Source organism: Doryrhamphus excisus, linkage group LG1 (genome assembly GCF_037039965.1).
Source record: "Doryrhamphus excisus strain RoL-2023G ecotype Guam linkage group LG1, RoL_Dexc_Guam_v1.1, whole genome shotgun sequence".
NCBI lineage: Eukaryota > Metazoa > Chordata > Actinopteri > Syngnathiformes > Syngnathidae > Doryrhamphus > Doryrhamphus excisus.
In genome coordinates this window covers 26,409,355-26,435,816 of record NC_136357.1, presented here as the reverse complement: position 1 = coordinate 26,435,816, position 26,462 = coordinate 26,409,355, and the positions used below count along the sequence as shown (strand labels likewise).

The 26,462-nt window shown below is 43.6% G+C and overlaps 1 protein-coding gene across 1 annotated transcript; it reads left to right on the top strand.

Moving 5' to 3' along the window:
- The first annotated feature begins 305 nt into the window (after window positions 1-305).
- smad3a (SMAD family member 3a) lies at window positions 306-26,110 on the top strand. The gene is made up of 8 exons (XM_058076836.2): window positions 306-669; window positions 19,324-19,517; window positions 19,606-19,740; window positions 21,487-21,612; window positions 23,231-23,443; window positions 23,552-23,689; window positions 25,192-25,336; window positions 25,840-26,110. Exons 1-8 carry the CDS (start codon window positions 467-469, stop codon window positions 25,961-25,963), a joined length of 1,278 nt encoding a protein of 425 aa, XP_057932819.1. The 5' UTR covers window positions 306-466; the 3' UTR covers window positions 25,964-26,110.
- The last annotated feature ends 352 nt before the right edge of the window (window positions 26,111-26,462 follow it).

The window sequence follows — 26,462 nt, the reverse complement described above, 5'->3', positions numbered from 1 at the left end:
GATACTAAAATGTGCAGTATCGCCCACCCCCAATGCAAACTTCACACATGGTGGAACCAGCGCCGCGGATGACTCTGAACTTTAAAAAAAAAAACTATGTCATATTCAGTGGTTAGATAATAGAACACATTCTCGGAATAAAAAAAAATATTTGTGATTCTTTGTTTTGCGTGTTTGTGTGTAATTTGAGTGGATATTCGTGGTTGATGTTGAAAATTAGACAAAGTTTAGACGGGACTATGTTTCTCGGCGGAGGGGTACTAATACCACTTGCCTGCCCTTACAGAGGCAGCAGGCGGACATAGTTCACCTCAACCGCGGACGACCTAACGTGGGATGCGTTTCTTTAGCCTCGACTGGTTTAAAAGTAAACAACAAGTCAACAAGCGTGCTAACCGGGCTGTCAACTGCGGGCTTTTAATCCAACAGGCGAACCTTTCAGGACGCCGGGAGGACTCCTAACAAGATGTCAATTTTGCCTTTCACTCCCCCCATCGTCAAGAGACTTCTGGGCTGGAAGAAAGGGGAGCAGAACGGTCAAGAGGAGAAGTGGTGCGAGAAAGCCGTGAAGAGCCTGGTGAAGAAGCTGAAGAAGACGGGCCAACTGGACGAACTGGAGAAAGCCATCACCACCCAGAACATCAACACGAAATGCATCACAATCCCGAGGTGAGACGCGTTAGCCTGCTTTAGCTAGCTTAAAAACACGGAGAACTAACTTACGTTGGTGCTCGTGTCGTATGCAAATTAGGCGCACGTGGACAAGCTAGCTAAAAAACACGGAGAACTAACTTACGTTGTGCTCGTGTCGTATGCAAATTAGGCGCACGTGGACAAGCTAGCTAAAACACCGTGTAAACAAAAACAAAGTCATCTTCCGGCGCGCAACCTGTGCGTTAACGCATGCGATGCACACAGGCTGCTCAAATGGAGTCCCGAGTTATATAACTTGTCCTTAATCTGCTCTGCTTTCTGGCCGCTGTGTGTCTGTGCTGTAACGCAGCCTAGGAATGACCTCCTCTGTTCCCTGAAGGCATCTTCACACTGGTGCCCAAAAATGGAGACTTTGTTTAATTAATTAATTAATAATAATATATGTAATATTGGCAAATTTATTTTGAAACCGTTTTTCCTTTAATGTAATGAGAATAAATAATGCAGGCAGAATGCGTCAATAAGCAATAAACTAGATTTTTTTAATGATAAAAAAAAATTAATGGAATGTCAAGCGCTTTGAAATAAAATAAATTAATCACGCCATAAATTATGAATTAATCTGACATATTGCCATAGTGTCTCATAGAGCAACTGCATGGATTGATTCTTTGATTGTTTTACTTATTTTACATTCTTGCAATAAAAATGAATTAAATTAAAATTAATTAATTAACTACATGCGGCACGGCGGTCGAGTGGTTAGCGCGCAGACCTCACGGCTAGGAGACTAGGGTTCAATTGCACCCTGGGTTTTCTCCAGGTACTCCGGTTTCCTCCCACATTCCAAAAAACATGCTAGGTTAATTAGCGACTCCAAATTGTCCATAGGTATGAATGTGAGTGTGAATGGTTGTTTGTCTATATGTGCCCTGTGATTGGCTGGCCACCAGTCCAGGGTGTACCCCGCCTCTCGCCCGAAGACAGCTGGGATAGGCTCCAGCACCCTCGCGAGGAAAAGCGGTAGAAAACCACTTGACCACCGTGCAGCCTATTTTACACTCTTGCAATAAAAATTGTGTGTGGATTACACTGTTTATGTTTACGATTTCTGGATACTCTGGGAGTCGCCGCATTCACACTGGAGCGAAACAAGCCGCGCTAGTCCTGCAAATTGACCACCGGACCAATCATACCTCACAACCCATTAGCATGCCTCTTTAGTCCGCCATGTTGTACAGTGATAAGAAACTAATTGTTAGTAGCAATAATAATTCTACTCTTGCAGGTTTAGTTAGCGCATGCTATTGTTTTTGTGGTGTGACACAACAGCCGCATAATCAGGATAAGAGGATAACGCCTGTTGAATACACCGCGTGTGTCATTGCTGAAACCCGGGTGCCGTTGCTCAACGCTTTACTGAGACTGCTTTGTTCAACGGCACCTCAGTAGTGCATAGTTAGAACCGCCAACAACAGTAACAACGTTGCTTCGCTACATTGCATTAGTTTTGTGGTCCAAAAAAAAAATATTGAAAAGAGAGTCATATGTCGTACGTTCATGTAGTCAGCCATGGCAGGATCAAGTCAAAAGAAGTGCTCCTCCCAGTCTGTGTGGAAGTGGTACTTGTTTGGTTTCTTACTTTGTCCTTCTCTCTCACTCTGTTTTTAAACCGTTTCTTAAGTTAATTCATTTTCTACTGCTTATCCTCACGGGGGGGGGGGGGTCTTCGGGCGAGACAGCCTGGAGCGGTCGCCAGCCAATCACAGGGCACATATAGACAAACAACCATTCACACTCACATTCATACCTATGGACAATTTGGAGTGGCTAATTAACCTAGCATGTTTTTGGAATGTGGGAGGAAATTGGAGTGGGATTGAACTCGGGTCTCCTAGCTATGAGGTCTGCGCGCTAACCACTTGTCCACCGTGCAGCCTATTTTACACCCTTGGAATAGAAATTAGTTTGTTAAATCTTTCCCATTGATAATTGATGAGGCTAGCTACGTAGCTTGGTAGCTAACCATATGCTATAAGTGGCGGCTGTGTCTTATATGCCTGCAGTGTATTAGCAATGTGGTGTAAATAAAGAACAGGCGCGTCTGGTGACTGTAGGGGTGTTATTCAATGTCAACGGCGCTCTAATCATGGTAAAAAAAAAAACATATTTACAAAGTCAAACAGGTTTTTTAGCCCCAAAAATAAAAATAAGTGAAATGGCTATTTGTACATTTTAACGCACTTGAAACGCTCTTACGCTTTTATCTCATTCACTCTTACTCACACAGCAGTGATTCAAGCACAGGTTGCTCAACAGCAAGGGTCACTGTGGGGTCAACATCTTGCTGAGGGTTACTGAACCGTCCGGGAATTAATCAGCAAATCACTTGCAGGAGCAGAATACGCCTTAAATTGTTTAACCCAGGGGTCTCAAACACGTGGCCCGCGGGCCAAATGTGGCCCGCAGGACACTACTTTGAGGCCCCCGCCTTGATATGAAAGTTTAATGTTAGTGCGGCCCGCGCAAGTTTGATATGGATGCCGTATGGTATCATGTACCCAGAAAAAATTATTACGTTTGATTCATGTTCATGTTAAAGGTTAAATAACTGTTAATAGTTATCCTCCCTATCCGTGTGGAAGTGGTACGTTTTTGGCTATTTAAGTTTAAAGGAAATAACTTGAAGGCTACTTCAAGAAAAAAACCTGACCGGGTCATTTTTGACCCACTTTTGGAAGGTTGGGGTAGTAACACAAAAACAAAAAATTCTTAAAATGTATAAAAGATAAGTTAAAAAATGTGAATGGCATCATATCAAAAATATGTTTTTTTGAGGAATACCTGGTATATGAAATGATAACAATTTTTCATTATGAACATATTTCAAGAAAAAAACCTGACCGGGTCATTTTTGACTCACTTATGGAAGGTTGGGGTAGTAACACAAAAACAAAAATGTCTTAAAATGTATAAAAGGTAAGTTAAAAATGTGAACGGCATGATATCAAAAATGTTTTTTGAGGAATACATGGAATATGAAATTATAAAAATTTTTTCATTACGAACATATTTCAAGAAAACAACCTGACCAGGTCATTTTTGACCAACTTATGCATCTAAGGGTTAAAGTAACACACGTAGGCTGTCATTTAGATTAAATCACATAGCATGTGTTAGCTAAAACCCAAGATGGCCACTCCCAGATTCTTGATTGTCACACGTGTGCATATCACAGCTCGTACCGGCTCGGTCCAGCAGCATTCACACTTAAGCCTACCCGGAAATGTATCCAGCGTTTGCCATGATCCGGGTTTCATATTTCCCACCGCTAATGCGGTAGTGGAAGAGGCAGAGCGCATTAAGATGACCCAGGATCAGAACTGGCTGTCAGTGAGGCCTAACGGCGTCCCGTTGAGTGGGAGCTGCTGCTTCTATTAATTCTCCCGTGTCCCCCCGGCATGCTGAGAGCAGCTGCCTGCGTGTTCGGGCTTGTCCGTGTCCAGGTCAGCGACTCACTGACACTTGAACTTCATGATAAGGCTTAACTACTGCACCAGTGGGAAAGCCGCTACACCTGCTGAGGGAGTAAATACAGCTGTCTTTTGGCATGTTTTTTTTTTGTAATAGTATTATTTCATATGAACATACATCAGATTACAATTGAATGCATCCCATAATCAGTACCCAGTTCCACATGTCCCAAAGAAGAAGCAAAGAAGAAGCAAAGCTTATTAAATCCTACCCCTCCTTCTGGTACTTTTACAATCAGTAACTGTTACATTTGTTCACTTCCTGCTTTCCTAATATAATTTTTCATTCATTCATTCATTCATTCATTTTCTACCGTTTTTTTCACGGGGGTGCTGGAGCCTATCCCAGCTGTCTTTGGGCGAGAGGCGGGGTACACCCTGGACTGGTCGCCAGCCAATCACAGGGCACATATAGACAAACAACCATTCACACTCACATTCATACCTATGGACAATTTGGAGTGGCTAATTAACCTAGCATGTTTTTGGAATGTGGGAGGAAACCGGAGGAGAACATGCAAACTCCACACGGAGATGGCGGAGGGTGGAATTGAACCCTGGTCTCCTAGCTGTGAGGTCTGCGCGCTAACCACTAGGCCGCCGTGCCGCCAAAATTTATTATTATTATTATTATTTTTTAAAATGTAAAATAACCCATTTTTGTGTCATTTTACACATAAGTGTAAGTTATGCTAGGAGGACCAGGGTTCGATTCCAACCTCGGCCATCTCTGTGTGGAGTTTGCATGTTCTCCCCGTGCATGCGTGGGTTTTCCCCGGGTACTCCATAGGTATGAATGTGAGTGTGAATGGTTGTTTGTTTGAGGGTGGAATTGAACCCTGGTCTCCTCGCTGTGAGGTCTGCGCGCAGTTACTGATTTTTGAACAGCAACTGTTACATTTTTTCACTTCCTGCTTTCCTAATATAATTTTTTTAATGAAAAAAAATTGATTAATTTGTATTATTTTATTTTTATTTATTTTTTTTGTCACATACCGAAGTACGAGGTGATATGACCATACAATGACATAATGGGTACCATAGCAACAGTCAATATAGTTTTATTTATATATATATATATATATACGTATATATATATATATATATATATATAGCACATCATGACTGCTTCAAGGCTCTTCATCCTGGTATTTAGTAAACATCAAATGCTCATCATTGTGCATTGTTTGTATTTTGGTGAAGATGACATTTCTAATTTGCATAATTGGAATTGAGACGATAATTTTAACATTAATTTGAGGAAAAGTTACTGGCGTTAATGTTTTCCCGCGGAGTGATTCCCTTGCTCCGATAAGTTTTAAATACAGAAGCAACAAGGTAGAGGACTTCACCGTTGGCGTCAGTCTGCCATTTTACTATTTATATGTTACTAAATTTCACACACCGCCCTTTAATTCCCATTCTTAAATTGAATGTAACAGCGTTTTACCGTCTTGGGTTTGGTCTGCTTGCGAGGGGTGGCCATTTTCTGAAAGCTCAATAAACACTAAATGCCTGATTATTATAAGTCCTGTGTCCACGTTCAGGCCTGAGTCAGTCAAACTGTTATTGCAACGACTTACCCTTCATCCAGTTTCTCTCCGTTTCCATTTAGTTTTCTCTTCCCCCGTGAACAAACAAGGCCTTCTCACAAAACTCCTGAAATGACTCAAGCCGTGAGGCACAAGCGAAATGTTTGAAATGTTTATTTCAAACTTGAATTCGTCATGTTTCGCTTACCCAAAACATTCCTGTTCATCAGCGTGATTGAAGTATTTCTAACAGCTATTGTGTTTGTTCACACGTTATTTATTGATGGGCTAGCGTAATCCGCATGACTGACACAAACTGGGTCACTTCGGCCATGCTTTTAACATATGAAAGACGTATGACATGGACGCAAACTGGGCGTATTTTACCACATGGAGCAAAGACTTCTTGTTCAATGGAGTTGTATAACATTGTTTTGTTCTATTTGAACATTCATTCATTTATTCATTTTCTACCGCATTTTCCTCACGAGGGTCGCGGGAGGTCCTGGAGCCTATCCCAGCTGTCTTTGGGCGAGAGGCGGGGTACACCCTGAACTGGTCGCCAGCCAATCACAGGGCACATATAGACAAACAACCATTCACACTCACATTCATACCTATGGACAATTGGGAGTGGCTAATTAACCTAGCATGTTTTTGGAATGTAGGAGGAAACCGGAGTACCCGAAGAAAACCCACGCATGCGCGGGGAGAACATGCAAACTCCACAAAGAGATTAGCTGAGGGTGGAATTGAACCCTGGTCTCCTAGCTGTGAGGTTTGCGCGCTAACCACTAGACCGCCGTGCCGCCCTATTTGAACATGTTCTGTTCTATTTGTTCATAGAATGCACACAGAGCGATGAGCAACTCTGTTTCTGTCTCCTTTCTTATAATTATTATTAAGGGCTGTGCCCCTTGTACTGATGAGGCGCCCCAAGAATAATGTGTATTTCTGGGTTATGTGTGATTTCTTCAAAATAAAGTTGCAAGTGCCAGAATTTTGACAAAGAAAAAATTTTTATAAAAACGTATTATGTTTTTTGGCAGACCTTTTTAAAATCATTAACGAAACAAGCAGAGGTTCCACTGTACAATCGCCCCTCGTTTATCACGGTTAATTAATTCCGTGATAAAAGAATTTCCACCAAATGAAATTCAACATAAAAAAAAAAAATTAAATGTAGTCAGAGCATAGAAAACCTGTGTAGGACTTTGTAAATATATTTTTTTTTACCATGATTAGAGCGCTCTAGACATTAAATAGCACCCCTATAGTCACCTTTTAAATTGTTATTACTCTTTGTTTACACCACATTGCGCAACACTAATGCACAGGCTAGAGGATCACTGCAGGGACATGACAGTCGCCGCTCGTAGCATATAGTAAGATACTGAGCTTACCAGTTAGCATGCAGGTTTGTAAACTTGAGAAAATGTTTCAAATGGAGTGGGGAAGAAGGATAAAAAACTGAAACAGTACCACTTCCACACTGAATGGGAAGAGAACTTGGCTGACTTCATGCAGTGTTAAGGTAATGTAATGTAAGATAATGTCCTATCAATGTAACGCTGCACTACATATGACTTATCTTTTATTATATTTTTTTGACAAATAATAGACAATAGTCAACCATGAAACTGGCATGAAACGCCGCAACAGAGCGATGTTAGAACTTAGAGTACTAAGGTTACACAGTACTTCAAATTTACTTTAAAAGTATAATCCTGGGTGGTCGCCCCGGCTTGATTGAAGTGACATAAACCCTCATTTGGAATCAAGTCACAAAGTAAATAGAAGGCTTTCTGTGTGTTAATTGAACCCTTCTAGTCTTTTAACTGAGACTAGAGGGGTAGATTGCTGCCTTGCAACTGCCTCAGCTCTCGTTGGATTTGGGCCAACAACATAATGTGTTTGTATTGGATCATTTGCTCAATCACGTAGAACACAATAGTAGTAGAAGTCAATACATCATTAACGTTATTGTCTGCAGCGACACGGACAATACTGGTTGGACGGCAACAGTCTGGGTGTTAAACTTCACACACACTCCGACATGGCGGAATTCCCTTTCACACAGGCCTCGTCCCGCCTCTGATACTTAATTACAGACTCGCGCATTTTGTTTTGACGCGACTGAAACGTGTCTAGGTTTAGGGCTCTTCGTAACACGATAAACACTAATGGAAATTACTCATGCTCCAGATTCAGAGGGAGGCTGATGTCATTGCAGCGCCACAATGAATACATTTCTCAGCCATTTTAGACTATTTTGACACACAGAATATTGTATTCCATGGCTATATGAACGTAGAAACAAAACAAAAATTAGACTCCTGTTTTTCATTATAAAAAAAGTTTCTTTTTTACCATTTTCCGTTCTTTAGTAATCAGAACATAAGTAAGTTTCAGGAAAATATCAGTTACCAACTAGAAATGTGAAGGTACATTTCAAGCATAACTTACATTCATTCATTCATTCATTCATTTTCTACCGTTTTTTCCTCACGAGGGTCGCGGGCGGGGGTGCTGGAGCCTATCCCAGCTGTCTTTGGGCGAGAGGCGGGGTACACCCTGGACTGGTGGCCAGCCAATCACAGGGCACATATAGACAAACAACCATTCACACTCACATTCATACCTATGGAGTACCCGGAGAAAACCCACGCATGCACGGGGAGAACATGCAAACTCCACACAGAGATGGCCGAGGTTGGAATCGAACCCTGGTCCTCCTAGCATAACTTACATTTATGTGTAAAACTACACAAAAATGGGTTATTTTGCATAAAAAAAAATATATAAATAATAATAATAAATTTTGGCGGCACGGCAGTCTAGTGGTTAGCGCGCAGACCTCACAGCGAGGAGACCAGGTACTCCGGGTACTCCGGTTTCCTCCCACATTCCAAAAACATGCTAGGTTAATTAGCGACTCCAAATTTTCCATAGGTATGAATGTGAGTGTGAATGGTTGTTTGTCTATATGTGCCCTGTGATTGGCTGGCCACCAGTCCAGGGTGTACCCCGCCTCTCGCCCGAAGACAGCTGGGATAGGCTCCAGCACCCCCGCGACCCTCGTGAGGAAAAAGCAGTAGAAAATTAATGAATGAATTTTATTTATATTGCACTTTATGTTACATAAAATTAATTACATAATTAAAAATACATTAATTAAATTACATAAAACAACACAACAAAAGGTGTGTATATATATATATATATATATATATATGCACAACCAAAACTTTAAATTATTGTTATTTATTCTAAATTATTTGTACAAATTACTGTTTACGCTGTACATTGTTGTTCATACAAAAGTTGTACAAAAGTATTTTTTCCCGATGATATGAATAACCAGAGAGTGATTTTACGTCATATTTACACACAACGACAGAAAGAGGTGAACTCCATAATCACGTTGGCTTATGTGCTTTTCACTAACCGAAACATACCAGGAATGTTTACGCTCTCATTCCTTCCCATCCCACGTGTAGCTGTTTGTCGAGTCACATACCCGAGTCACCTAGACGGTTTTTTGTGTGACTGACAGTGAAGTCACAGACGTCAGTAATATTTAAGGTGTACTTGTACCGCCTGCTCTTAATAAGTCACGTTTTTTGTTTGATATTTGTCAGTCTAATCAGCCTGTCACTAAGTCTGTTGACCGAGACCAATTCTCTTTGAGACGACCAGGGCCTCCGGGAAGGTGTGGGCTGCTGTTTGGTTTGTGGTTTCCGGAAAAAGGGGGGCAGGGGGGGGGCGGGTTAAGGAGACAGCTCAGCCTGGACTTTGCCCTTGCTGCGTTGCGTATACAACTATCAGCAAAGGGTGTGTGTGCGCACACACAGACACCTTCTCCAGACAACAAACCCGCCTTTGTGTTCCTTTTGGGTGCTGATCTACCACTGAACGTATGCGGGGAAACGACCTGACATGATGCGGCATGGTTTTCAAACGACAGGAAGGAATTGCTTCAAAGACGTCAGTCTGTTAAGGGAGGGTACAACGGCTTTGCTGGCTTGTCTGAAAAATCCTTGAATCTTCTTTTGAGTTCACGTTCATGTTCACGTCTTCGCAACTGGACTGTTCAGGTAGTCTTAGACGTTTGGCCCCTCATCCGAGGAGGCTTCATCAGTTCCTGCTCAAAGACTAGGTGGGACACACACCAGTCACACTAGATAGGACAGCTCTACTCTAGTTCTTACTCTAAGACGAGGTGGGACACACCCCAGCCAGACTAGATAGGACAGCTCTAGTCTACTTTATGCTCAAAGACTAGGTGGGACACATCAGCCAGACTAGATAGGACAGCTCTAGTCTAGTTCATGCTCAAAGACAAGGTGGGACACACCCCAGCCAGACTAGATAGGACAGCTCTAGTCTACTGTATGCTCAAAGACTAGGTGGGACACACCAGCCACACTAGATAGGACAGCTCTACTCTAGTTCATACTCAAATACGAGGTGGGACACACGCGAGTCACACTAGATAGGACAGCCCTCATCTAGTTTATGCTCAAAGGCTCAAAGGCTAGTTGGGACACACCAGCCAGACTAGATAGGACAGCTCTAGTCTAGTTCATACTCAAATACGAGGTGGGACACATCAGCCAGACTAGATAGGACAGCTCTAGTCTATTTTATGCTCAAAGACTAGGTTGGACACACCAGTCACACTAGATAGGACAACTCTACTCTAGTTCATACTCAAATACGAGGTGGGACACACGCGAGTCACACTAGATAGGACAGCCCTCGTCTAGTTTATGCTCAAAGGCTCAAAGGCTAGGTGGGACACACCAGCCAGACTAGATAGGACAGCTCTACTTTAGTTCATACTCAAATACGAGGTGGGACACATCAGCCAGACTAGATAGGACAGCTCTACTCTAGTTTATACTCAAATACGAGGTGGGAAACACCAGCCAGACTAGATAGGACAGCTCTACATAGTTCATACTCAAAGACTAGGTGGGATACACCAGCCAGACTCGATAGGACAGCTCTAGTCTAGTTCATACTCAAAGACGAGGTGGGACACACTAGCCAGACTAGATAGGACAGCTCTAATCTACTTTATGCTCAAAGACTAGGTGGGACACACGCCAGCCAGACTAGATAGGACAGCTCTAGTCTAATTTATGCCCATAGGCTAGGTGGGACACACCAGCCATACTAGATAGGACAGCTCTACTCTAGTTCATACTCAAATATGAGGTGGCACACATGCGAGTCACACTAGATAGGACAGCCCTCGTCTAATTTATGCTCAAAGGCTAGGTGGGACACACCAGCCAGACTAGATAGGACAGCTCTACTCTAGTTCATACTCAAATACGAGGTGGCACACACGCAAGTCACACTAGATAGGACAGCCCTCATCTAGTTTATGCTCAAAGGCTAGGTGGGACACACCCCAGCCAGACTAGATAGGACAGCTCTAGTCTAGTTTATGTCCGTAGGCTAGGTGGGACACATGACTTAATGACTTAATGATTAATAGTAGATATGTTTGATTGAATAATGGAATGAGCCATTATTATTATTAGCTATACAGACGATCCAGCTTGACTCGACATCCTGCTTTTAGGAATGGGAATGTCACTCAACTAACTTAATGGCTTCCACAGATGGCGGGCCGATATATGCTTTTTGTCAATTGTGTGTGTTTGCTGCTTCAGAAAAAATGGCTGACATGTCCTGGGTCCTAATTTATTCATGTCTGACATCTGGAATATTTCAATCATTATTCATTTTTATTTCCCCGAGACACGGCCAGTCGGGTCATCGTCGAGGAAGGAAGGACCTCAGAGCTCAAACTTTTTTATCCGTCAGGTTTTAAAACACAAACTCATTATGGCCATTTATGGTAACCTGTTTTTGTGGAGGGGGGGAAAGCGGTGGCATTTAATATTATATGGGAGCATTTCCTGATTTTTTTTTTTTTCCTAAAAAAATATATATATATATATAATTGAATCAGTGTGAGGGCGGCACGGCGGTCGAGTGGTTAGTGCGCAGACCTCACAGCTAGGAGACCAGGGTTCAATTCCACCCTCGGACATCTCTGTGTGGAGTTTGCATGTTCTCCCCGTGCATGCGTGGGTGTTCTCCGGGAACTCCGGTTTCCTCCCACATTCCAAAAAAACATGCTAGGTTAATTAGCGACTCCAAATTGTCCATAGGTATGAATGTGAGTGTGAATGGTTGTTTGTCTATATGTGCCCTGTGATTGGCTGGTGTACCCCGCCTCCCGCCCATAGTCAGCTGGAATAGGCTCCAGCACCCCCCCCCACCCTCGTGAGGAAAAAGCAGTAGAAAATGAATGAACGAATCAGTGTGAAGTTTTTGTTGTGTCGGCATCTACAGGAAACATCCCAAATGAAGGCATGTCTACGGAATGCCGTGTTCCCATCCTCAGCGGTCACCTTTTTGGGTTATTTCTAGTCACCTTTTGAGTATAGTAGTTTTTGTTAATTAGTTGTTTTTGGATTTCAATATGCCAGTAGTATCATTTCCATCGAATTCCATGCGGGAAAAAAAAACATTTAAAGTATACTAATCTTGGCTTTTGAGTGCATTCCTTGAACCATAGGAACTTATTCCATCCACGCACCTCCCACGCTCTCTGGAAAAGCCATTAGATGTTTCCTTTCTTTCTGTAGAGGCTGTTGAGAGAAAGGAACCGATAATTGGGTGGGAGAGAAAAGCAAAAGCTAGCTTAACCGTCTCCCACAGGTGATATCATTTGGTCGGTGCTGGACCAACAAGGACAGGGGGGGTTAAGGTGTCATATGAAACCCCAGATGTACATACATTACCAGGACAGCCTGGAGAAAGACTCGTCAATGCGTACGATTCCTCACCACAATGGATTCTTATCCACATTCATTTCAATTTTCTTTTACATTTCTGTCAAAAATCGATATTTTTATGGTTTCCGCTGTTTGCTATTGGCTGGTGGTCCTGGAAAGTAACCCCCTTCCTTGATCCAACCATCCATCCATTCTCTTCCGCTTGTCCGGCTTGTCCAGCTCGCAAGGGCAGCAGTCTCAGTAGGAAAACCCAGACTTCCCGGTGTCTGGCCACCTTTTCCAGTTCCACCGGACCTTTTCCAGTTCCACCGGAAGAACACCAAAGCGTTCCCAAGGCCAGCCGTGAGACATAATCTCTGAAATTCAGTCCATGAAACAGAATCAGAGCCTTGGCGGAGACCGATGTCAACCGACCACTGGCATTGCTAACCACCGATCCCGTACTCTTGGGGTACCCCACATAGCTTGCAAGGGTGTAGAGTTGGTCCAAAGTCCAGACTTGTTGAATAGAGTTGGTCCAAAGTCCAGACTTGTTGAATAGAGTTGGTCCAGGTTCAGACTTGTTGACCATCGAGCCCTGATGCCTCTTGGAAGTCTTCCTGGGAAGGTGTACCAGGTCTACCTGGCCAGGAGGAGGGCCCTGCACAGACCTAGGACACGCCCCGCAACCGGTTAAACTCCTGAAGACTAGGACCTCCGAGGATTGGAGTCCAGAACCCAAAAAACTCTTGGGGTACCCCTACATTGGTCCAAGTCCAGACTTGTTGAATAGAGTTGGTCCAAGTTCAGACTTGTTGAATAGAGTTGGTCCAAGTCCAGACTTGTTGAATAGAGTTGGTCCTAGTTCAGACTTGTTGAACATCGAGCCCTGATGCCTCCTGGAAGTCTTCCTGGGAAGGTGTACCCAGGCCTACCTGGCCAGGAGGAGGGCCCTGCACAGACCTAGGACACTCCCCGCGACCGGTTAAACTCCTGAAGACTAGGACCTTCGAGGATTGGAGTCCAGAACCCAAAAAAACGTGACCGGTTGGCTTCTTCGTCCAACTGTACTGGACTTCAACTCTGTTATTTGAAAGACTGGAAAGGCACAAAGGCCTTTGCATCTCGACAACCCATTCCGACCGCTGGCATTGCTAACCACCGATACCGTACTCTTGGGGTACCCCTACATAGCTTGCAATTGTGTAGAGTTGGTCCAAGTCCAGACTTGTTGAATAGAGTTGGTCCAAGTTCAGACTTGTTTGAATATCGAGCCCTGATGCCTCCTTGAGGTCTTCCTGGGAAGGTGTACCAGGCCTACCTGGCCCGGGAGAAGGGCCCTGGACAGACTTAGGACATGCCCCGCGACCGGTTAAGACTAGGACCTTCGAGGATTGGAGTCCAGAACCCAAAATAACGTGACCGGTTGGCTTCTTCGTCCAACTGTACTGGACTTCAACTCTGTTATTCGAAAAACTGGAAAGGCACAAAAAGGCCTTTGCATCTCGACAACCACCCCCCCTCCCCATCCCCGACACCGCCTCCTCTCACTCAGTGCAGGGACGGCGGCAGGGCCACAGTCGGGACAGCGAGACAGACGGAAGAGGGGGGCGGGGGTCATGGGGCCCAGACACTCTGAGCTGCCCTGAGCTGTTCAGACACCCTGCCAGGGCCTTTGTCCGGCAGCACCCCCCCCCCCCCCCCCCACCCCCACCCCCTTTCTTTATCCATTGCCCACCCCACGTTGCATTTTACATGCAGGAACCTTCAATTGCACTACATTTAAAAAGATGACTTCCAAGGAAAAGCCTTAACCAATGGCGTATATTAGCAAATATTACATTCCAACATGGGAGGGGGGGGGACTGTTTTGTGACATCATTAACCTTAACACACGGTGTCACGGTAAGCAGGGCTTGCCTCGGAGTGTTTGTTTTGACCCCCCCCCAATCGACAGTCTGTCAGACTCAATCCGCTCTGTCTGAGCCGACTCTCTTTGACTTTGGGACGACTTCAGATATTCTAGTCCCCCCCCCCCATCCCCCCTTCACATTCACTCCCAAAGTGGATAATACACCATCTTTTTGGAACGTTACCATAACACGCTCACCCAAGTTTGCAGAGATAATTCCCCCCCTTGGTGTTATTTTTTTCACACCACAGTAACACATTTGTGTTTGCAACAACAGATTACAATCTGGATTATTCACACCAAGGCACACACACGCTGATTGAGTTCAAATCAGTCAGAGCCTCGGGGTCATGATGATGCGTAGTCTTGTTTTGCTAGCTTACCCTGTGTGGAGGGGGGGGGGGGATCAATAGCAGTGGATGCCTTTCATTTTTTTTTTTTTTTAACCTGGAGTTTTTAAACACGCATGTTTTAGATTAACAACTTTATTGTTATTGCTCATGTCACTGGTACAGGGCAACAAAATGCTAGTTAGCATCCAACCAGAAGTGCAATTTTATAAGTACCTTAGTAGTAAGTAATCTTGTACAAACTATAACGGGGCGGCACGGCGTTTGAGGACGGTATGAATGTGAGTGTGAATGGTTGTTTGTCTATATGTGCCCTGTGATTGGCTGGCGACCAGTCCAGGGTGTACCCCGCCTCTCTCGCCCGAAGACAGCTGGGATAGGCTCCAGCACCCCCCGTGACCCTCGTGAGGAAAAGCAGTAGAAAATGAATGAATGAATGATCATGTATAGGCTGCACGGCTGACAAGTGGTTAGCGCGCAGACCTCACAGCTAGGAGGACCAGGGTTCAATTCCACCCTCGGCCATCTCTGTGTGGAGTTTGCATGTTCTCCCCGTGCATGCGTGGGTTTTCTCCGGGTACTCCGGGTTTCCTCCCACATTCCAAAAAAACATGCTAGGTTAATTAGCGACTCCAAATTGTCCATAGGTATGAATGTGAGTGTGAATGGTTGTTTGTCTATATGTGTCCTGTGATTGGCTGGCGACCAGTCCAGGCCGTGCCGCCCGCTATGCTTCATTCATTCATTCATTCATTCATTCATTCATTCATTTTGTACCGCTTTTCCTCATGAGGGTCGCGGGAGTGCTGGAGCCTATCCCAGCTGTCTTCGGGTGAGAGGCGGGGTACACCCTGGACTGGTCGCCAGCCAATCACAGGGCACATATAGACAAACAACCATTCACACTCACATTCATACCTATGGACAATTTGGAGTCGCTAATTAACCTAGCATGTTTTTGGAATGTGGGAGGAAACCGGAGCATGCACGGGGAGAACATGCAAACTCCACACAGAGATGGCCGAGGGTGGAATTGAACCCTGGTCTCCTAGCTGTGAGGTCTGTGCACTAACCACTCGACCACCGTGCCGCCCTATTGCAGATTATATAAATTATAAACAGTAGGATGTATGAATGCAACAAGATATAACAGTAATATGTACAATAGTGCAATGAAGTGATTGGGGGGGGGCATAGTTCAGCGGGGGATGTAAGTAGTGGAACGGGTGGGCAATGGGGGGGGGGCAGAGTTCAACAAGGAGACAGCTGTTGGGGAAAAAGCTGTTCCTGAACCTGGTGGTTCTTGTTCGTATAGCGCCTATAGCGCCTCCCTGAGGGTAGGAGGGCAAACAGTCGCTGTGCGCTGGTTGGTTGGTACGAGTCCTTAGCAATTTGTGATGTGCTTCCTGTAAGATGTTAAACGTGTGGCGGAGCTCTCAAAAAATAGATTTTCTAACTTCACCGTTCTCCGGAAGTGCGGAGAATTTCATGTTGTTTTTTAAACACCGTTTTTCACTATTTTCTGTTTCTGCAAGTCGAAACCCCCGCCGCTGTGGATTCTGGGAAGCCGTCACCTTCTGTACTCCTGCAGGACGCAAACACAGGGATGCGCAACCCTGCAAGGAATTTCGCCCCCCCCCCCCCCCCCCACCACCCCCACCCCGTTAGCTTCCCGCTTCAAAACAAGGCTGTTAGTTCTGCAGCTTGAGGTTGTTTAGACAGCGCTACCGCTTCTTCCTCTCCGGGGGCGTGGAAGTGGTGCAAGTTTTTACTGCACGAGAGGTGTTTCTCATCACAGCATCGTAAATGTCCTCACTGAAAATGACTCATTGGAATGAGAGGCACATAATTTGTGTCTGGACATGTCGGTCTTTCTGGGTTTCGTGTTTCGGTGTTTGTGAACCCGCCTGTACGATGAGTTTAGAATATTAGATCCCTCTAGACATGAACCAACACTCGTATAGTCACCTTTACACTCTTATTACCCAATATATGTCAACTTTCTTCCTATTAATTATGACTTTATTCCTTAATATTATGAGTTTTTCTCAACCCAGTTTCACATATTAAAACTTAAAAAATATCAAAATTTTCTTGAATAGTTTACCTTTATACAGTTTGCAGCATTTCTAGAAATGTATTTTTTTCCACATAGAGAGTGGGAAATTATACAGTTTGTTTTCATTTATCATGTGACTAATGTATTTATTTATTATCGCGAGACAGTTTTTTTTTTTTTCTGAACAAGAAATCTGGTCACGTTTTAATCTCGCAAGATCTCATGCCTACTAGTTACAGTACATTCATATCTACTTTAGAGCTGCAAAAACTGAAAAACGTTTAGTAAAAAAGATTAACCTGTGAAAATATTTCCAAATATTACACAAGTTTTATTGTTGGAGTTCCGGTCTAGGGTGCTGGAGCCTATCCCAGCTGTCTTCGGGCGAGAGGCGGGGTACACCCTGGACTGGTTGCCAGCCAATCACAGGGCACATATAGACAAACAACCATTCACACTCACATTCATACCTATGGACAATTTGGAGTCGCCAATTAGCCTAGCATTGTTTTTTGTAATGTGGGAGGAAACCGGAGTACCCGGAGAACATGCAAACTCCACACAGAGATGGCCGAGGGTGGGATTGAACCCTGGTCTCCTAGCTGTGAGGTCTGCGCGCTATAACCACTCGACCGCCGTGCCGTCCGCTATGCTTCAGTTAGCCTTAATTTAACCTCCTGTTGTCACCTGACCTATTTAGTCCAATAATAAATGCCCCAAAAACAGTCACTTTTTTGGGGGGAACAGGACTGCAATCTACGAGTGGTGTGTTGCGGCGGACGTAATGACATTATTGTCAAATTTGCATAATTAGCAAAAAAAAAAGTGAATAAAATAGTCATGAAAAGCAAAACAAATATATTTCAAACTACAAATGAACTTGTCGTTTGTTTTCCGAAATGTCACAAACAAGACGGAGCCACCTTGACATCGAGCACGTCTTCAAGAGATACCGATGCCTGGGAAAAATGAGACAAACCGGGACGCCGAGCAGCATTCAGCCGCATGACTTGATGCACGTCTGTGTGAGCCCACGCAGAGTCGAGTCCCAGCAGACACCCACGCAGCAGCGGGGACATAAGACGCATACCAAACGGATCACATCATTTCACACGTCCACATACTCGCAAAACAAGGACTTAAGGGAACACCCTAGACCGGAACTCCAACAATAAAATGTTTCCTACTTGTGTAGTATTTGGAAATATTTTCACAGGTTAATCTTTTTACTAAACTATCCCAGCTGTCTTTGGGGCGAGAGGCGGGGTACACCCTGGACTGGTCGCCAGCCAATCAGAGGGCACATATGGACAAACAACCATTCACACTCACATTCATACCTATGGACAATTTGGAGTCGCTAATTAACCTAGCATGTTTTTTGGAATGTGGGAGGAAACCGGAGTACCCGGAGAAAACCCACGCATGCACAGGGGAGAACATGCAAACTCCACACAGAGATAGCCGAGGGTGGGATTGAACCCTGGTCTCCTAGTTGTGAGGTCTGTGCGATAACCACTCGTCAACCGTACCGCCCGCTTTGTATCATTCATTCATTCCTTCATTTTCTACGAGGGTCGCAGGGGGTGCTGAAGCCTATCCCAACTGTCTTCGGGCAAGAGGCGGGGTACACCCTGGACTGGTGGCCAGCCAATCACAGGGCACATATAGACAAACAACCATTCACACTCACATTCATACCTATGGACAATTTGGAGTCGCTAATTAACCTAGCATGTTTTTTGGAATGTGGGAGGAAACCCACGCATGCACAGGGGAGAACATGCAAACTCCACACAGAGATAGCCGAGGGTGGGATTGAACCCTGGTCTCCTAGTTGTGAGGTCTGCGCGATAACCACTCGACCACCGTGCCGCCCGCTTTGTAACATTCATTCATTTTCTACCTCTTTTCCTCACGAGGGTCGCAGGGGGTGCTCTCAGCTGTCTTCGAGTGAGAGGCGGGGTACACCCCGGACTGGTGGCCAGCCAATCACAGGGCACATATAGACAAACAACCATTCACACTCACATTCATACCTATGGACAATTTGGAGTCGCTAATTAACCTAGCATGTGTTTTTGGAATGTGGGAGGAAACCGGAGTACCCGGTGAAAACCCACGGGTAGAACATGCAAACTCCCCACAGAGATGGCCGAAAATGGAATTGAACCCTTGTCTCCTACCTGTGAGGTCTGCGCGCTAACCACTAGACCGCCGTGCCGCCCGTGTCTCTCGATAATAAATAAATACATTAGTCACATGATAAATGAAAACAAACTCTCTATGTGGAAAAAAAGTACACACCAAATGCAGAGCATTTCCAGAAATGCTGCAAACGTTTGACAGACGTACGATTGCCTGTGAGAAAATGTGTCGCAAACTGCAATGTTCCTATGTCCGCAAATGGCCCCCGTGGCCGCACTTTGGACACCCTTGCCTTAAATGGTAATAACTTTCGTTCTCTTTCCTCCCTTCTCCAGGTCTTTGGATGGCCGCCTGCAGGTTTCCCACAGAAAAGGCCTGCCTCATGTTATCTACTGTCGCTTGTGGCGTTGGCCCGACCTGCAGTCCCACCATGAGCTGCGAGCAGTGGAGCTGTGCGACTACGCCTTTCACACAAAGAAGGACGAGGTGTGCGTCAACCCGTACCACTACCAGAGGGTCGAGACCCCAGGTACCGTGTTTATTTCCTTGCGTCGGTCACTTTTTTTTGTTTTTTTGTTTGTGTTTCCTTTCTTACGCACGCGTGTCCGTCATGACAGTACTCCCTCCCGTGCTGGTGCCCAGACACACAGAGATCCCCAGTGAGTTTCCACTTCTGGATGACTACAGCCATTCAATCCCCGAAAACACCAACTTCCCTGCTGGCATCGAGCCCCAGAGCAACTACATACCAGGTAGTACCTGTACACTTTGGGAAGCAAACATCGTCTTAGCATTGCTAGTATGCTAACATTAGCATAGCAGCATTTTCTGTCGTTTTCGTGAGCATTAAAATATGACGACACTAATATGCTAGGTTTTACATGTTATTATTACCATGTTAGCATGCTAATATTAACATATAAGCCGTTATTGCTGATATCAGTAGACTTACAAAAACACTCAGTGGTATCATGCTAAGTAATAGCATGCTAACATTGGCGTCATAGCATTGCTAGTTTGCTAACATTAGCATAGCAGCATTTTCTGACATTTTTGTGAGTATTAAAATATGACGACACTACTATGCTAGGTGTTACATGTTAATGTTGCCATGTTAGCATGCTAACATTAAAATATAGGCCGTTTCTTGTTGATATTATAAGTACAGACTTACAGAAACGCTCATCATGCTAAGTAATAGCATGCTAACATTAGCGTCATAGCATTGCTAGTGTGCTAACATCAGCATAGCAGCATTTTCTGTCATTTTTGTGATTATGAAAATATGACGACACTACTATGATAGGTTTTACATGTTAATGTTAGCATGCTAACATTAAAATATAGGCCGTTTCTTGTTGATATTATAAGTACAGACTTACAGAAACGCTCATCATGTTAGTAATAGCATGCTAACATTGGCATCATAGCATTGCTAGTTTGCTAACATTAGCATAGCAGCATTTTCTGCCATTTTTGTGAGTATTAAAATATGACGACACTGCTATGCTAGGTTTTACATGTTAATGTTAGCATGCTAACATTAAAATATAGGCCGTTTTTTGTATCATGCTAAGTAATAGCATGCTAACATTGGAGTCTTGCTAACATTAGCATAGTAGCATTTTTTGCCTTTTTTGTGGGTGAGTATTAAAATATGACGACACTACTATGCTAGTTTTTACATGTTAGTATTACCATGTTAGCATGCTAACATAAAAATATAAGCCGTTTTTGTTGATATTATAAGTACAGACTTACAAAAACACTCAGTGGTATCATGCTAAGTAATAGCATGCTAACATTTGAGTCATAGCATTGGTAGTTTGCTAACATTAGCATAGTAGCATTTTTTGTGAAAAATATTTTATTTATTTATATTTTTATTTTTATTTGTTATGCTACGGTTATGCTATTAGGAGAAACACAACAAATCTTGTCATTTTCCAACATTAGGTTGGGAGAATAAAGTCAAAATATTAAAATAAAAAAAGGTGAAAGTTATAATTTTACGAGATTAATTATGTAGTATATTATAAAATGAAAATGTAAAACAAACAAAAACCAGAGCAGAAGAAAGAAAACTTTATAATTTTACAAAAATAAACTCAATGTAATTTTTTTTTTTTTAGAAGAGAGCATATATTAAATATTTAAAGAAATAAATATGTAATTTACTTATAAAGTCATAATCTTGTGAGAAACTCTCAAAACAAAATAAAGTAATTTTTGTAAAGTAATTTTTCTAAATTATTTTGTAATTTTTGGCAAAATAATTTTGGGGAAAAGTCATAATATTATGGAAGTAAAGTCCTTCATATTAATAAAATAAAGTTTACAAAGATTATTGAAGAAGAAAGTGGAAATTAAAAAAAAAACACAAGGGACGAAAGAGTGTAATTGATAGTAATAATAGGCTTGGTCACCTCCAGTATATGACAAATATGACAGCCCTTATTCCCCTTTATAGTACTTATTCCACCTGTTTGCATGTCCAGAAACGCCCCCACCAGGCTACCTCAGTGAGGATGGAGAGACCAGCGATCACCAGATGACCCACAGCATGGACACAGGCTCCCCAAACCTGTCTCCCAACCCGGTTTCCCCCACACACAATAACTTGGGTAAGTACCGCGTGGGGGCGCGTGTGTTTTTTTTTTCTGTTTGTTTTCTTTTCTGTCTGCACGCCTTCACCGGCAGACAAATGTTAGGGTAGCACATCTCCCCCGGGTGGGAAAACTCTTGTTTGATTTGACTCCTTTTTTTGTCAAGGAAAGCAGATGATGAAAGAGCCTTTGTTTTCCTTGCACCGTGTGAGCGGTTAAAACAAGCCAAGACACCATTCAGGCCACACGGACATCAGCGATAAATATCCCGTGTTTATCCTACGGGCGGAAAACACCCGGGGGGGTCCGGGCTGCAAAATCCTGGTCAAATAACATCATATCAGGCAGCTTGGATCCACTCATGAAAGTCATGAACTAAATAACTTTTAAATCTACTTTTTTTATATTTCATATTGAACAGTAATTTGTGCACACCTTTACGTAGGAAAGGCTAAAAAAATTAGAATTTGACCCCATGGACCTGCTGAGTTGTCCTCATCAAATATCAGCACATGAAGAAAAACCACATCACTACTATCAGGAGAACCAGAGTATAGAGGGGAGGAGCCAAGTGCTCTGGCCCAGAAAGGTGCACTGTATTCGGGCACACGCCCCAAGCGGTCTGCATAACACGATGGATGTCTCTGGTAAACTTTTTGCATTTTTCAGGTAGCTGATAAATAAGAAGCGAAATGTATTCCTCGGCAAGACTGGGCCGCATCAGGTTTCCCCCCCCCCAAAAAACGCATTTATTAAAAACAGAAAAATATACAAACTTTTTCAGTGCTTTGGTTCCGATTTTCTACAATAAAAGCTCCGATAAAACATTCCGCTGTTCTCAAATATCTTCATTTTTATTTTTCTGCACAAAATAAGATGAAAAATAAATAAACAAATCAAGAATAAAGAAAATCAATCAATCAGTAATAAATAAATATAATAATAATAATAATAATAAAACGGCAAATAATAAAAACTTAAGAAACCACATATAGTTGGTGGGTAAACAAATTATTTTTTTCAGATTAAAATGAACAAAGCATTATTATAGCCCTGTAGACATGACAAAACACATTTATACTTTTTTTTAATTTACAACATATTGCACAACTGCAGGGTCTTGAGACACATGCTAACTCGCAAACTAGAGAGCTAGTGACCTAAACGGTAGCCTTCAAGTTATTTCCTTTAAACTTAAAAAGCCAAAAACTTACCACTTCCACACGGATAGGGAGGATAACTATTAACAGTTATTTAACCTTTAACATGAACATTAATCAAATGTAATAATTTTTTCTGGGTACATGATACCATACAGCATCCATATCAAACATTAAACTTTCATATCAAGGCGGGGGGCCTCAAACATGCGGCCCGCGGGCCAAATGTGGCCCGCAGGGCACTGGTTTAGACTGATCTTTCAAGGCGCACAGATTATTGTGTTCTATGGCTATATAAACATGGTACCGACCAAAAGAAAAACTAGACTCCTGTCTTTCATCAGAAAAAAAGGTGTGTTTCTATATACAGCAGTAGAACATAGGTAGGTTTCGGGAAAATATCAGTTCCCAACTAAAAAAAAAAAAAGATTTTCAATTTGACACAATTATTTTGTGCTCCGTGCTCCCTGTGCCAGATCTCCAGCCTGTGACGTACTGCGAACCCGCCTTCTGGTGCTCCATTTCCTACTACGAGCTGAACCAGCGGGTGGGAGAAACCTTCCACGCGTCACAGCCCTCGCTGACGGTGGACGGCTTCACGGACCCTTCCAACTCGGAGCGTTTCTGCCTGGGCCTGTTGTCCAACGTCAACCGCAACGCCGCAGTGGAGCTAACGCGGAGACACATCGGTGGGTGGGGCTCACGTTGAAAGACTTCCCCCCCCACGCATTTCGCGCTCGGGCGCGACATTTGAGGTATTCGTCTGAAGCGTTGACGGCTCTTTGCCTTCCTTCAAGGCCGTGGAGTTCGACTCTATTACATCGGAGGAGAAGTCTTCGCCGAGTGTCTCAGTGACAGCGCCATCTTTGTTCAGAGCCCCAACTGCAACCAGCGCTACGGCTGGCACCCCGCCACCGTCTGCAAGATCCCACCAGGTGAGAGTTGGAAGTTCGCCCTGGAAGAAGGACGCTCCGTTGCTAACACCCTAACCCTAACCCAGCTACCAAGACCTCCTCAAAAAAACGTTCTTATGACGGCCGTATCTCGTACAGAGTCGTTTGAAAGCGCGTGGCCGAATTAGTGTAGGCGGAAGTCGGTTCCAAGTCGATACGACCTTCCGTTGGGGAGTTATTGGCGAAAAACGTCGCCCATTGAGATAACATTGTAGGAAGCAGCAGTACATTAAAGTGACCATTAGATGGTGGTGTTTAGCAACTACAATAGCAGTACATTAATATGACCATTAGATGGTGGTATTGAGCCGGACTTCATTATATGGGTGTGCTAAGGGAATCCAGCTGGAATAGGTGCAGATTCTGGAAGATCTAGAAAGCTTCCTGTGCGGGTTATGGTGTGTCAATACAAAAGGTGCCCAAAATGAGCTTCGTAGGTCTGCCCATCGTCCACAACCCTTAAATTAGACTTGAAACTTTCTTTGTTCTAAAGATATCCAAAGAGCTAAAAAAAAGAGGCAGCAAAGAATGCACGTAATGGGTCACACGTATAAAAGCCTTCTGAAAAATCCTCCAGCAATTATGTATAATCCCAGGCATTTTTCAAAAGGCATCCCTCTCAGTGGCGGCCATTTTGGATGATTTTGACTAATCTTTCACGACACAAATGACAGAATATTGTGTTTTATGGCTATATAGCAGAAAAAATGTGTGTTTCTATAGTTTTCCATTCTTTAGTAATTCAGCAGTAGAACATGGGTAGGTTTCGGGAAAATATCAGTTCCCAACTAAAAAAAAAAGATTTTCAATTTGACACAATTATTTTTTGCTTTTGTGACAGCTCAAATATCTAAATAATACCATTTATAAACAAGCCAAAAAAATGGCTTGTTTTACATCATAATAACGATTAGATTCTTTTAGTAGAACGTAGCATAATTTTAGCAAAATTTCAGCAAAAAAAAAAAAGCTTGTGAAAATATAAATTTCATTTCAACACAAATGTAGCCAAATATATTTAGCCAACAACATAACACATTTTCTGGAAATATGTCTCCAATATTACTTAAATGGAGTGTAAATGTGATTATAGGGGTGTTATTTCATGTCTCGAGGTTTCTAATCATGTTAGAAACATGTTGAGAAGTTTTAATTAGATATGTCCGATATTGGCTTTTTTTTTTTTTTTTTTGCAGAAAACTGATATTGTCCAACTCTCAATTTCCGATACCGATATCATCCGATACCGATATGTGTAACATGACATATCTCCAAAAATCCGATACACATTTTTATTCTGATATCGGGATGCTAATTATCCGATATCCTATGAATAGATCCTATTTAAGGAATCCTACTGAAGCTATGACAGTCACATGTGGCACCAATTATCCCGTGATAAACGAGGGATTGGCGTAGCGGTAAAGATGGCGGGTCTTAACGTGTTTTTTTTTTTTTTTGCTCCTCTGTTGTCCCCATCTCAGGCTGTAATCTGAAGATCTTCAACAACCAGGAGTTTGCCGCCCTGCTGGCCCAGTCCGTCAACCAGGGCTTTGAGGCCGTGTACCAGCTGACCAGGATGTGCACCATCCGCATGAGCTTCGTCAAGGGCTGGGGCGCCGAGTACAGGTAAGCAGCCGCGGCGGTTGTGTTTTTTACGGATCAGGCCAGACGTAGACCAGACAAACAACCGAGGAGTGAGTCACCCCCCCCCCCACTCTCTCTCTCCCCCCTCCCTCATCAATAGAGGCAGGCTTCAGCTGGCACGCCGGTCTATTTTTAAACAAACACACATGCACTCCGTCAAAAAAAAAAAGAGATGTCAGACTTTCCCCTCTTCCGATTCCCTCCCAGTTTTTCCACACGGTCTGAGTCACTGATAGTAAGACAAGGCAGGCGGCGATTCGCGCCCCACAAGCTATTGTGCTCGCGTTCAATGCTGACATGTGGAGACGCTTAAAAACAGGATTCAGATTACCGCGCCTGCCAGCCTCAAACCGGGTGTTGCTTCAAGTATTTTTTTTTTTATTCATGCGTCATCATCATCATCATCATCATCGTCGTCATCATTCGTACAAATCCATCCGCAATCGACATTTTTTATTTTCCTCCCCGGGTCTCCTTCCTTCCAGGCGACAGACGGTGACCAGCACCCCCTGCTGGATCGAGCTGCACCTCAACGGCCCCTTGCAGTGGCTGGACAAGGTGCTGACGCAAATGGGCTCCCCCAGCATCCACTGCTCCAGCGTCTCCTAGGCAACATCCCGCGCGGGCACACACGTTGGGGGGGGGGGGACGGGACTGAAAAAAAAAAAAAAAAAGCACCATCCTTTCACTTCATACTGCTTTTCTTCATCCCCCGTCAGCTGTCAGTAGCACTTTTTATACTTTTTATACGACAAAAGGGGGGACATGGGGTTCGCGGGGGGGGGTCATATCAGTAGGAAATTTGTATGGCATCCTCAGATAGCGACTGGCTCAGCGAAGAAGGGGTGGGGGGGGCGGGTTTTCTTCAATTCAGAGATTCTTCTACGTGTTTTTCATGGATGTTCGTGTCAATTGTGGAGGACCTGGCAACCCGTTTATGTCAACAATCCAAGTATGGAGTCATTAAAAAAGCGCTCAGCTATAGAACCAACACGCCCAGGTGCGGAGACACACAAGGACAAAGCGAAGCCTACTGTCGTCCATCTAAACAAAAAAATGCATGCACTTGTTGATATATATCGAGGCCGGCAAAATGATCAAATTTGTT

What these genes read in the sequence shown, in the direction of transcription:
- smad3a (XM_058076836.2), top strand. Translation starts at nt 467, where the DNA reads ATGTCAATTTTGCCTTTCACTCCCCCCATCGTCAAGAGACTTCTGGGC. An exon ending in AAATGCATCACAATCCCGAG is followed by an intron (nt 670 to 19,323) that starts GTGAGACGCGTT and finishes TCCCTTCTCCAG; the next exon opens with GTCTTTGGATGGCCGCCTGC. An exon ending in CCCCACACACAATAACTTGG is followed by an intron (nt 21,613 to 23,230) that starts GTAAGTACCGCG and finishes TCCCTGTGCCAG; the next exon opens with ATCTCCAGCCTGTGACGTAC.